Raw genomic sequence first — 13423 nt, forward strand, 5'->3', positions numbered from 1 at the left:
ATGTTTTTCCTACTGACCAATTTAAGTATTTGTACATAATATGTAATCAATAAATAATAACAAATTTTCTCCATAAATGTATGTTAACTGTACTTTCATACATATAATAATTGATCATTGTTTTAACTTTTACACTATATATAAAGTAACCAATCAGCATATGGAAAGCATAAAAGTGTTTTCTTTGAAATAATTTTTTTTTGGATGGTTGATAAACATTGTGTATATGAGTGTGACAGAATCAGTATGAGAAAATCCTTCTGGCAGAATTAGTCATAAGAAGTAACCATTCCAAATTTATTATATAATTACTTACAGATTAACAAGCAACATTTTTTACCTAGCATAGTATTCAGTCAAGACATCAAAAAAGGTGATAATGGTTCATGTAAGAGTGTTACTTTGAATTTCCAGTTTCCACAAATCCTATTTTTATAATCAATATTATTCAAATGGCAGACCATTTTCTTATAGTTTATTGTTGCTGGTAACATATATTTACAGAAAATTGTTTTTACATAGAGTCAAATCGTATAAGAAAAAACAGAACTGGTTTCAAATAAATGCTAATTCCCTTTATTTAATACTGTGAAAATCTTAACAAAGTTACTTGCCTACTCTTTTCCTTTCTAAAGATGATTGCTTACGTTGTCTCTTTGAAAAGAAACAGTAATTGCTGAATTACTTGTTTGGATTGTTTATTCGCATGGCACTAGAAGCTCAATACCCAGTACCTTGCCATTGACTGTTTGTTTTCCTCCTACATGATTGAAGCAAATGGGGTTGCCATGTTTCCCTCTTCAGGATAACACACGGCTTCCATAGACACATTCATATAGATCATTATTGATAGTCATTAACTTTAACTTGTTGTTCATAATTAATTAAATGGTAGGTTCATGATGTTGTCTGTGAAACACTTTGTCCTATACGTTTAGCAGTTAAAGGAATAAAACAATGTAAATTTTCCAACAGTTGTAAAACAACACAATTCTGAACATCTCTCAAGTAACCAAAAGGTTACCTTAAGAATTCAGGGTTCTGCTTTTAAGTTTTGTTTGAAAAAGACTTCTCCAAGTAAGAACAAAATTGCGACATGGCTATCTCATGGAAGATGGTTCCAAAGAATGAACCGTTTGACCATATTCATTACTCAGAACATATCCCACCATCAACATTTACCTTGTTTTGCTTACTCTAGTAGCTAAATCTATGTGAAGTCACATTACTTAGAACAGTGCTCTACACCCAGCGTGCCAGCTGCCTGAAAGCCTCATCCTGGGAACTGACTAACTATTGCTTCATAGTAACTAATAAAAAACCTATTAGTTCTGCAAGTTTTTAAAGAAAGAATTATTTTAAAATGACCACGTCACATATATCAGAAGAAAGTGTGGATTATTTATAGTGGATATTTATTAAATGAGAGAAAAGGAGCTTCCCCTTTTAAATATTGAAGAGAACTTTAGAGTTGAAGCAGAGGGGAAGTTGTTTGTAAAGAAAATACTCTTGGATGTCATACATAAAATAAGCAGACAAATATGAATGACCTTCAAAATTATCTAAACATGCACTGTAAAGTGTGTAAAAAGCAGCAGTTCATAGACTGATAATAACATTATTTTTACGCAATAAAAATTCACATCAGTTTCTACTCTGATGTGTATTTGACCTTGTTGGATGAAAATGAGGCACTCAGAAAGAAAATTATACAAACACTCAACTTTGGTCATTTGTTCAGATATTCATCAGTCTTCCATTTCAGTTGATAAATATCTCACTAAATCTGCTTCGCTTGAATAATCAGTATTTTTCTATTTTAGTTTTATGACTTTAACTCAAGCTTTTCAAAGGGCAATTATGAATGAATATAGAATTCTTCTTCATGGCTGTCATCTTATCAGAACTCCTTATTTTAAAACTATGAATTGGTTAAATCTATAAGCAGTAAAAATTATGTGATTAATGATATAATGGATATATTTCATTATATATATGGTACGAAGAGACGAGAAACCATGTCCTTTAAAGGTTAAGCTCAGGATTCAAATCCTGCACTAAACTATAGCTACAAGTAAAAACAAAAAAGTTACAGTTTCATAGTAAATCACAAAATCTTGTTATGCTGAATATTTGATGCTAAGTATTAAACTTATTTGGAAGTTTAAAAATACCTCTATTCTTTTGTTCCATTGCCAACTGCTTCTCAAGTGTCTCCCTTAGTTCTCTTTCCCTTAAAAAATCCATCTTCAGTTCTGTTTTTTCAAGTTGAACCTGTTTTTCTTGAGCTCTGGCATTGTCTATGGCAACTTTCAAGAGCCCCTGTACAAAGAAGGTATTCAGAATTATAATATTTTGGATGAAGTACATTTCATTCATTACTTTAACATATTTTAAAAGAGAACAGCCCACTTATCAAATATCTTCATTCCTGTTGTGCAGTCACTTTGTATTCACTAAGATAAATAGTCAAAGTAAAGCAAAATTTTTCTATGTTTAATTAAACTATTTAGGAAGACAAATATTTTTGGCATGCAGGTTCAATCGCTTCTAATTAGAATATCTAGGTTTAATACTACATGAGGGCAACACATAAGTGTATCTTAAAATTAAATATTGTGAAGAAAATTAGACTGATTTGTTCCATGTGTAATTATCTGACATAGTTTATGTAACCCCTTGTGATGTTAGCAATACTCACCTGTCTCTCAGGGCTCATTCTCTGCCACTCCCTACTGAGATTATATACAACGTGAGTGGCCATTTATTTCTTAAGGCACCAATTTGTTTCTGCACCAGGCACTTGGCTCTCTGTTTCCCTCCTGAATGCTTTTCCTCCCAGGTTTTGCATGGCTCACTCCTACATTCATTTCACCTTTGTTCAGTCATCACTGGGGAAAACCGTTCTCTTCACATCTCGTCTGGACTAGCCCTCCAAACTCAAATTTTTATTCCCTCCTTAAAATTCTTCATGTCGTTTATTATGTAATATTGTCATCTGTTTATTTGTTTAGTGGCATATTTTGCATCTTCTTCACTGAAATGTAAGTCCTCTGAGGCAGAGACATTTTCTCTCATGGGGTACTATGGGTACTAAAACTCAGAGAGTGCCTGCTGTAGAGTAGATTTCAAAAATTTATTGAATAGAAGGATTCAAAACTTCTATTAGGATCCAAAGCTTCATGGCTTAGTAATGCATTATTTTTTAAAAATCTATCAAAATGGCTCTAAACAGAGGATACATTTTAGGGTATATATAATAATACTGCTGCTGCTGAGTCACTTCAGTCATGTCCGACTCTGTACGACCCCATAGACGGCAGCTCACCAGGCTCCCCCTGTCCCTGGGATTCTCCAGGCAAGAACACTGGAGTGGGTTGCCATTTCCTTCTCCAATGCATGAAAGTGAAAAGTGAAAGTGAAGTCGCTCAGTTGTGTCCGACTCTTCGCGACCCCATGGACTGTAGCCCACCAGGCTCCTCTGCCCATGGGATTTTCCAGGCAAGAGTACTGGAGTGGGGTGCCATGGCCTTCTCCAATATATAATAATAGTATATGGCAAAAGCAAATCATATCTATTTATATAACTGATTATAAAATAATATATATATAATTTGCTGCTACTGCTGCTGCTAAGTCGCTTCAGTTGGGTCCGACTCTGTGTGACTCCATAGACAGCAGCCCAACCAGGCTTCCCCGTCCCTGGGATTCTTAAGGCAAGAACACTAGAGTGGGTTGCCATTTCCTTCTCCAATGCATGAAAGTGAAAAGTGAAAGTGAAGTCGCTCAGTTGTGTCCGACTCTTAGCGACCCCATGGACTGTAGCCTACCAGGCTCCTCCGTCCATGGGATTTTCCAGACAAGAGTACTGGAGCAGGGTGCCTTTGCCTTCTCCATATATAATTTGACTATATGCTGTATTAATATATGAGTAGTATTCTGAAATTTTCAAAAATGAGATTATGAGAATATGTAAAACCTATGCAAAGCGTTATGCATGTGTTCTCTGCTAAGATGCATTAGAAAATTATTACTAAAGTTATTAGTAAAAATTGGAGCTAAGATTTCAATACTTCTCAACTCAGCAATTCAAAATGCCCTTTTGGAAAAGATGCTTTGGATTGTGAACATCAGCAGCTGAATTTTTCAAATGAAATTAGAAATGAAATGGTAGTTAATGCCAGTTGTAGATTTATTTGAGACCCCTTTAACCCTTTATAGGATACGACATAAGAAGTTTGATTCATACATTTCAATTCCAGCTTGACTTGCTAACGCAATAGGAATGTACCTTCAGTTCAGCCCAATTGTCACAAGTCTTTTTAAGTCTCTTTTCAAGCACATACAAGCTATTAATATTTAATATTTGGTATAACTGATCCTGAATTTTCTGGATTAATTTTTGTGATAGGAAACAAGCTGGATGGCAGTTCACTTCTCTCTACTCTTTTGTTTTTAACAATAAAACATAGCTGCTAAGGAAACTGCCATCTTAATTCGGCAACATTCCTGTATATGTTTCTTCTTCATCAAGAACAAACAATTAGTAACAAATGAAAGAGATCATTACATCAAGTGCCCTTTTAGATCACCCCAATTAAAACTTTAGTTTAGCTGTATTTTAATTCTAAGATACCAAATTCTAATTTTCTGCTCTGATTGCTCTTGTTGACTTATCTTTGAAAGATGTACTCTCTGTGCAATGTCTAGAGATTATTTAGCAAGATGCCAATGTTGGCACCACTTAATGTGTTGATTGGTTGTATTATCAGTAGCTGTTTAAAATAAATTACTATTAAACTATTATTGTCCTTGGCTGACAAAACACAATATTTTGGTGTTCTTTAAATATGAAACAATCATTATGAATAAACGTGTTGAATAGTGTTAAGCTGCAGTTCTAATTTGTGTAATTTTATATTAATATTTGTTGTAAATATAAAGTTGCTAAGAACATTTATGTTTATTGTTTCCTTCTGTTACATTGCTGTTAATGTCGCTAATGGTAGTACATTACTTATTCCTGCTGATTATGTCTGAAAAATATTAGCTTTAGGATCCAATACCCTCTAGGGACTACTTATAAGCTGTATAAAATTAAGTTTCATTTTTAGACTTTAAATCAGTGCACATCGGTAGGAGTCCAGTGTGAACAAAAATCTTCACTAGAGCCAAACTGATACATATGCAAAAAATATGTTATTGTCTGTGACAGCTCTTCTGAAAAAATACGGAAAACCAATTAAATTTCAATGCAGCAGGGGACTGGGAAAAACAAAAGCAAGTAGTGTTCACAACATCTACAAATCACTGGGATACCATTTTAACCATCAGTGATAACAGTACTATCGGATTTGTGTAACTTCTGTAAATTTTCCAGGTAGATCATATGCAAAAGGTCACACTAAATGCTAGGTCTCATGTGGTCATGCGATATCAAGCAAAATTCTATGATGGCAATGTGATTTAATGTAAAGGAAACAAGGTTTAAAACATAAAATTTGTTCCCAAGGGGAGGTCAGTTCTCATGATATTGAAGCTGGATAGTAACGATTCTTAAAAAAAAAAATGCATTTTAAATTTAGTCTATGACACAGCAGTTATTAAAGATAGTGGTTGTTTGACTTCAGATTTCTTTTCTATATGCAGACATAATGCTTGTCATAATACAGAAGTATTTTTGTTTTCTAAAGTACTATGACTTGTAAACAAATTTCTATCATTTTTCAGGGAATGAGTTTATAAACTACATATATAAAGGACACATTAATCTAGCAATATGTCAACTATTTCTCTTGCCTAGGAAGTATAAGTATCTGCCTGTATAGGAGACTTACAGTGATATTGATATGACAGAAGCATTTCTTAATTTATTAGTTAGATCCTAGAGGAAGAAAAGCTTACTTGGTACATATTTGTATTTTGTACAAATTTGTGTTCAGTAGTTTGCTATTTCTAATGAGAGTAAATAAGGAAATGGCAACCCAGTATTTTTGCCTGGAAATCCCATGGACAAGGAGCCTGGCAGGTTGTAGTCCATGGGATCACATAGACTCTGGTATTCCTGCTTAGAAAATCCCATGGAAAGAGGGGACTGGCAGACTGTTGTCCATCGGGTAGCACAAGAGTCAGACACTATTGAGCAACGAAACAACAACAACAAACCCAGTTGGAGGAGATTTTTAGCCATTATCTAGTCTAGCTTAAACCTTTCAAAGATGAGAAAACCAAGGTCCAGAAGGAGGAGGTGACTTGTCTAAGGTTCCAAAGGAGTAAGCTGACTAAACCTAGGTCAGGCTGCCCTGAGGTTTTTGGTTTTTCTTTTTTTCTTTGTTTGGTGTTTCATTCCGAAAAAGAATAGTGTGCCTTGAAGTTAGGAACTTTAAAAAATATGACAGAACAGTATCAACTAAAGCATTTTTGCCACTCTTGTGACAAAAGATACTATACTTGGGTTTACTGTTATGGTTACTGTACTTCAAAGTTGATTAACGATGAATTCTCCATCAAAAGCACTTCTAGGTATCCTATACTGGATACTGGTATCTAGAGATGCTTACAGGGAATGGAACTTCCTAAATGATAAGAACAACAGAGGTGAAATGGGTCTTCTGTTATTCATAATAAACTCCTTGCAACTACATATGAGTTTCTGTTAATAAGTTGACTTTTGGCAAGTCCCTAAAGGATGGATGAGATTCAGAGAACTTTTGAATTGGTCAGTGTATAGAGGTACAGGGTGGGTGACGTGTGAGGGAATGGAAGCTCTATGCCTCTTTCGAAATACATTGCCCTACACATTTCTCCCATCTGTTTCTGAATTGTATTGGACAATTCACCCGCTCCTTCTCGACCTTGATTTATAATCTTTTATAATAAACCGGGTACATAAGTAACATGTTTTCCTAAGTTCAATGAGCTGCTTTAACAAATTAATTGGCAGGCATGGTGGGAATCTCCAGTCTGTAGCTGGTTGGTCACAAGCACAGGTTACAACCAGGACTTACAACTGGCAATGAAAGCGGGGGCAGGAAGCAGGTTTGTGAGGCTGAACTCTTAATCTATGAGATCTGATGCTATCTCTAAGCAGATCATGCCTGAACTAGGATAAAATGCAGGGCCCCCAGCTTAGCTCGCAGAATTGCTTGTAATGGGAAAAACTCTGACACTGGTGAATTAGAAGTATCAGAATTTAAGTAGTGTTAGAGTAGAGGAGACTCAAAGGAGTATATTTCCTGCACAAGGACATATTAAGATTATTCAGCAAATATTGTTGTTTAGTTGCTAAGTCATGCCCTACTTTTTTTGGGATCCAAAGGACTGTAACCCACCAGGCTCCTCTGTCCATGGGATTTTCCAGCAAGCATACTGGAGTGGGTTGCCGTTTCCTTCTCCATGGTATCTTCCTGACCCAGGGATGGAACCTGCATCTCCTGTATTAGTAAGGGAATTCTTTACCACTGAGTCACCAGGGAAGTCCTCAATAAAATTAGTTTTACTATTAATATTTGTATTGTTGTTGTATATGATATAAATTAGTAAATATGATACAGAGTCCAGATTTTTAAGAGATTAATGCCACTCTCTTCATTACAGTAAACTGAGTTTAAAATATTGGCTGTGGTTTACTGTTTTTTCCATGATCTCTCTTCACAAAATTGGTAATGGGACACACAGGAGAAGATATAACATACTATGATTAAAGATAAAAAGACATAATATAAAAACCAATGTATCTGATGCTAGTCTACCCATATTTTGAAGTCAATGTCTTATTTTATCGTTTATCATTTTGAAAAGTTTCTAATTCTTTTATCAGTTAGAGAAGATTAGTAACTATATAACTAATTACTAGTACATATTTTATAATTAAAATACATATTAATAATGCAAATAAAAATGATTCATTTTTTTGAAATGTATAAGATATATTACTGATCATGACTTTGAAATGTAAAGACTGGAATATGTATAATCAGAATATTTTGGTCAAATTATTTTTCATTGTCTTCCATTAAATATAGAAGTAAAGAATGCTTCTTAAATACCACAGTCAGAATATGTTTATTTGTCAGACCATAGTGAACCAATCTCAGCCTGCTATTCATTGTGGTTTTAACATCCCTTTTAGATTTTCCTTGTTTGTTTAATACTTCCACATAGACAAATCAGAATGAACCAAACAGCTATCTTACTCCCCTTATGGCATATATCCTTAGGGTTAATATCACTCCTCACTAAATTTTATATTCTCTACCTTATTTTTCTTTTCTACTTTTTATTTATTTAACTATCCTTTAAAATAATTTTTTGTAAATAGGGTAATAAACAGTGCAACATATTTATTCCTAGTCTTATGTGCAAATGTATCCCAGTTATGATTTACAGCTTGAAAGCTCAGATTGAGAATAGTGGGTAAAATTCTCCCTTCAGTTTGTTCAAATGATAATCAATGATTGAAGGTGTCACATCCAGTAAATTGATACTAAAATTCTACTTTCCACACCTAAAATCTCATAGGTTGTTGTCCATGAACACGTTTGATTAAGGAAACCATAATGAAAGACTGTCCACATAGAAAAATAAAATAAAATTCCATATAATTTTTTTTAATTCTAAAAAGGAAAATCTAGAGTGAATTTAAATGTCACTAAAGTAAAATTGCTGTTCTTTACTGAGGATATCCTTATTCTTTATGACTTCTAATTTATAAAAATAGTCAAACTTTAAGAAAGAATAGTATAGTTCTAGGAACTAGCAAAAATCTGGTACCTAAAGATATACAGTATACACATATATTTCTATACTACATATATTTTTCTGTACTATATATAAAACGTATTTTCTACACTATATATAGTATATATATTTTAAAATACTAGCATATAGTATTTTTCTACAGGCCCTCTTTTAAAACACAAAGAAATACCATTTAAGAAAATTCAATTTTGATAATGTGTCATGGAAGGGACATCTACAGTAGCTATTAAAAATTCTTAATTTTAAAATTATCAAATTACACAATATCATGAAATCAAAGGATTGAATATTAGAACAATAACACCTTAAATATTATTTTGAGTAGTTTTGGTCATTAATTCTAAGAAAAATAGAGTTTATGTGCATTAAATTTAAATATAACACAATATTCTAAAATAGAAAACATGTACAATAAACCTTTAATTTTAAACATGATATTGTATGATATAAAAATGCAAATACTTTCAACTCAATTATTTTTCATTGTCATTGTGATAAAGTATCTTCAAAGGAAATATAGAGCTTTAAATTTACCACACCAAAAGAGTATTGCCATTTGAGACAGAAAGCAGAGAACCCCATTATACATAATTGAACTTACAAAGGAAATTGAGGTAGACAGAATGTAATTACCCGAATTAGAATTTGGACAGCAAACACATTTATACTGTATGCCCCATGAGTCAGAGTCATGACTGTTTAAATATTCTATACCATTCCTAGGATATTACTATAACTCAATATATGTAATAATAATAAAAGAGCTAGCAACTATGACCTTTTGCAAAATAATGTGAAACTATAACTGAACATAAATCTAGCATGTATGTCTGGCTTGTGTGTGTGTATGTGAACATGTATATAAGTATGTATGAATGTATGTATGTATTGTCGTTTGTTTTACTGTATATTGTACTTAGTAAGATTTTCAATATTTATTTTACCTTTCAAACATATATGTGCATGCACATATACTTGTATACAGGTATCACATTCATACATATACATATATAATATCTCATCTGTATACATCTATATGTGAAACTGAAGTGAACAGCTTAATTTATTTTAAATGAAATATTATTTCCTTTTTTGATGTGGACCATTTTTAAAGTCTTTGCTAAATTTGTTCCAATATTGCTTTGGCTGTTTATGTTCTGGTTTTTTGTCTGTGAGTCATGAGGGATCTTAGCTACCTGACCATGGATCAAACCTGCACGCCCTTCATTGGAAGGCAAGGTCTTAACCACTGGACATAGAGGGAGGTCCCTAAATGGAGCATTTTTACTGTGAGTGTTCTAACTTTGTCAGACCCAGAATCCTATGATTTAGGACTAGAAGAAATAATTTACTTTGACTTGACTCCTATCATCAATGCTTCCTAATATATCATCTTAAGGCTGTTTGGAAAGCTAGAGAATATATTATTTCCAGAGATCTATTCAGTAAAAAATAATTTATCTAAAATTTGAACAATTTAAAACTGAAATTTTCTCTTTTCTTCTTTTCTTTCTTTAAAGAAATACTTATAATTTGAGGTGATGTAGATAACATTTCTGGGCTTCTCATGTTGTGCTAGTGGTAAAGAGCCTGCCCACCAATGCAGGAGACATAAGAGATGTGGGTTAAATCTGTGGGTTCAGAAGGTCTTGAGGAAGGCATGGTAACCCACTCCAGTATACTTGCTTGGAGAATCCCATGGACAGAGAAGCCTGGAGTCCTATAGTCCATAGGGTTACATAGAGTCCGACCCGACTGAACCGATTTAGCATGCAAGCACACAAGCAGATAACATTTCTAGTCTGTGTATTACTGTCTATGGGTGGGTGGATAAACATTCTCAAACACAGAATTTGACTTAGTGATGTGGTTTTCACATAGAACGCAAGGGTCCCTGTGTAAATCTACTCTTCAGATGAGCAAACCGGTTTGCACTAGTGAATGTTTACACAGAAATGTTTTCTTTGCTGAAATTGAAATTAAATTATTATTTTCCCCATTAAAGAGGCTTTAGTTAGTGAATATACAGACACCTAGATGGAGAATTTTAAGTAAATGTTTAGCTTTATATTTGCTTCATATAGAATTTTATAAATATATATATGTACACACACACACAGAACATACAAAAGAAACTTAATTGTTCCCTTACTTCTCAAAGTGTAAATTCAGAAATGTTGAGGGATATTTTTGAAAGCATTTAATTTAACAAAAGAGAAATGCATTAAGAACTTTAACTCAGAAAACAATAATGTGGGCTGAATTTAGAAAAAAAGTTACATGTTTATTTTTAAATATAATCAGTTATTTGGCTATGATTACATTTAGGTTAGATTGATGATTTATTTCAATTACTGAGATATAAAACCTTAAAGTTGAATACAGTTCTGGAGATTCTAATTACATTAGTATTAAAAATGCCATATTAACAGATGAGAAGATATGTTACATTAAAGGCCTTCTGTTATGTCCTTAGAGAGGTAAATAAAATTAATTACATTTCTACTGGGAGAAAGTTTAATATGGTATGAAATGTGTACAGAAAAATACCAGTAAGGATTGAATGCTAGAACAAAGATTAAAAAAAAAAAATACCACCAGAGTATCTGTAAGCATATTACTACCAGCTATTTTAAGTGTGGAGAAGTGATGGCAAAAAGCTCCATCTGGGGTCCACATGACCACTTCATGTGTGGGCAAAAAATTATGTTTTCTTTTATCCCAAACACTTATTATTTTGGCTCCATGTTCTATGTTATTGTTAATGGTATTTTTTATTCATAATGTACTGTACATAAAATATACATCCTAAAGACTACATAGGAAATCTGTGGAAAGTTTTGTATGACTTTTTGAAGTCTATTCTTTGAAGAAATCCTATTAACTGAAATAAACTAATTTATGAAAGAAGGGATTTTTTGGATTCTTTTTCATTTAGACATATTTAAATGACTAAACATATCATTTCCTCACTGAAAGGCCAGCAGTTTAAAAACAGCTAAACATTTATTAGAACTGGTGTACTGTCTTTTAATACATCAGACAAACTTAAACAGCTAGATTCCTACTATTAATTGGCAATAAAGAGAACATTTAAGCAGAATGGTTTTTAAAAGGCTCAGGTCCTTTCATCTAAGTTTTTATTAAGATGTAGTATACACATTTGGGTATTTCTAACCAATTGAATTTGCATATTAAGTTTAAAATATCAAATTGCTAGAAAAATTCATTATCATGGTTTTGTCAGTCTCAAGAATGGATTAAGCTGGGATAGTATGACTTTGGGAAAAATTGACAGCTGAATCCTCCATGTTCCTTTCTCCCAGAATGTGAAAAAGTCCTACCTGTATGTTAGTCAGAAGGGTCTCTATGGAAGACAATCCATCAGGAAACAGAAAAGGAGATGGGAATCCTGGAGGTAGTGGTTGTCCATGCCCAGTTAGAGAAAGTTTGTCAAGGCTGTCTCTCGCAGTTGGTGTGGAAAGCGGGGTCTCATCTGTGTGTGATTGAAACAAAAATATAGAACAAGTTACGCTTGTCTGTTTTTATTAGACCTCAGTAATGGCTTCCCTAGTGGTTTCCAGAACATTTATTGCAAATTGGTTCCTGCTATCAGGAGAAAATGCTTTCTGCTGAATTTTCTTTAATGAAAAAGCTGTGGAGATACAACAAGATAACATTAATGAGTAACTTTATAAGCCTTTTAAATGCAGTCTCTAATGAGACTGAGTTTACAGTGCCATAGAATCTTTTTAAAACAAATATTATCTCATATATAGTTGTGATAATATATTCAGGCTGACTTTATGGGCACCTTCCCAATTATCTCATTTTAGTTTATTCTGTTTGGATTGACAATAGGATATTTCAAGAGCTTCATATAGGAGAAATGTTTTGTATCTTAGTGTTTCTTTCTCAATTAACCTGGAAGGGTTATATATATCAATGATTTGTTCAAATATATTCTTGAGTCTACAAACAAATATACAATTAAAAACTTTAATTCCATAACTAAAAAAAAAAAAACTGGAATCAAATACATTCTTCAGTAATTATAATTGAATCGTTCAATATCATTAAAACTAAAGATCTGGACCAGAGACACCACAGAGACTGAGACAGAACTGTGTTTGTGTGTCTCCTGTGGAGGTAGAGATCAGCAGTGGACTGCCATTGGGTATGGCATAAGCCCTCTTGGAGGAGGTAGCCATTAACACTATCATAGAACTGCAAGAACTTATACAGGACTGGGAAATAGACTCTTGAAGGGTATAAACAGAACCTTGTGTGTACCAGGACCCAGAAGAAAGGAGCAGTGACCCCACAAGAGACTGACGCAGACTTGCCTGGGTGTGTCCAGGAGTCTCCAGGGGAGGCGTGGGTCTGTGGTGGCCTGCTCCAGGGTTGGAGGCACTGAGTGTATGAGTACATGCATGGGATCTTTTGAGAGGTCACCATTATCTTCATTACCTCTACCATAGTTTGAGCCCAGGTAAATAGCAGGGAGAGAACACAGCTTCATCCACCAACAAAAAATTGGATTAAAGATTTACTGAGCATGGCCCCGCCCATTAGAAGAAGACCCAGTTTCCCCCTCAGTTAGTCTCTCCCATCAGGAAGCTTCCATAAGCCTCTTTCCTTCTCCATAGAGGGCAGACAGACT

General features: G+C 33.7%; 1 protein-coding gene across 5 annotated transcripts in view; it reads right to left on the reverse strand.

The window, feature by feature from the left end:
• The window catches only part of DACH1 (dachshund family transcription factor 1), a 478746-nt gene that overhangs the window by 41364 nt on the left and 423959 nt on the right, over nucleotides 1-13423 (reverse strand). For all 5 annotated transcript variants that reach the window (XM_086328516.1, XM_086328514.1, XM_086328518.1 and 2 more), the window contains 2 exons: nucleotides 12105-12256; nucleotides 2175-2322 (listed from right to left, as the gene is read on the reverse strand). In XM_086328516.1, coding sequence (XP_086184642.1) covers nucleotides 2175-2322; nucleotides 12105-12256 — 300 coding nt within the window. The remainder of the gene's footprint in view (nucleotides 1-2174; nucleotides 2323-12104; nucleotides 12257-13423) is intronic.

Source organism: Bos grunniens, chromosome 12, assembly GCF_055505025.1.
Source record: "Bos grunniens cultivar Pamir isolate PY7600 chromosome 12, Bosgru_T2T1.0, whole genome shotgun sequence".
Classification (NCBI taxonomy): Eukaryota; Metazoa; Chordata; class Mammalia; order Artiodactyla; family Bovidae; genus Bos; species Bos grunniens.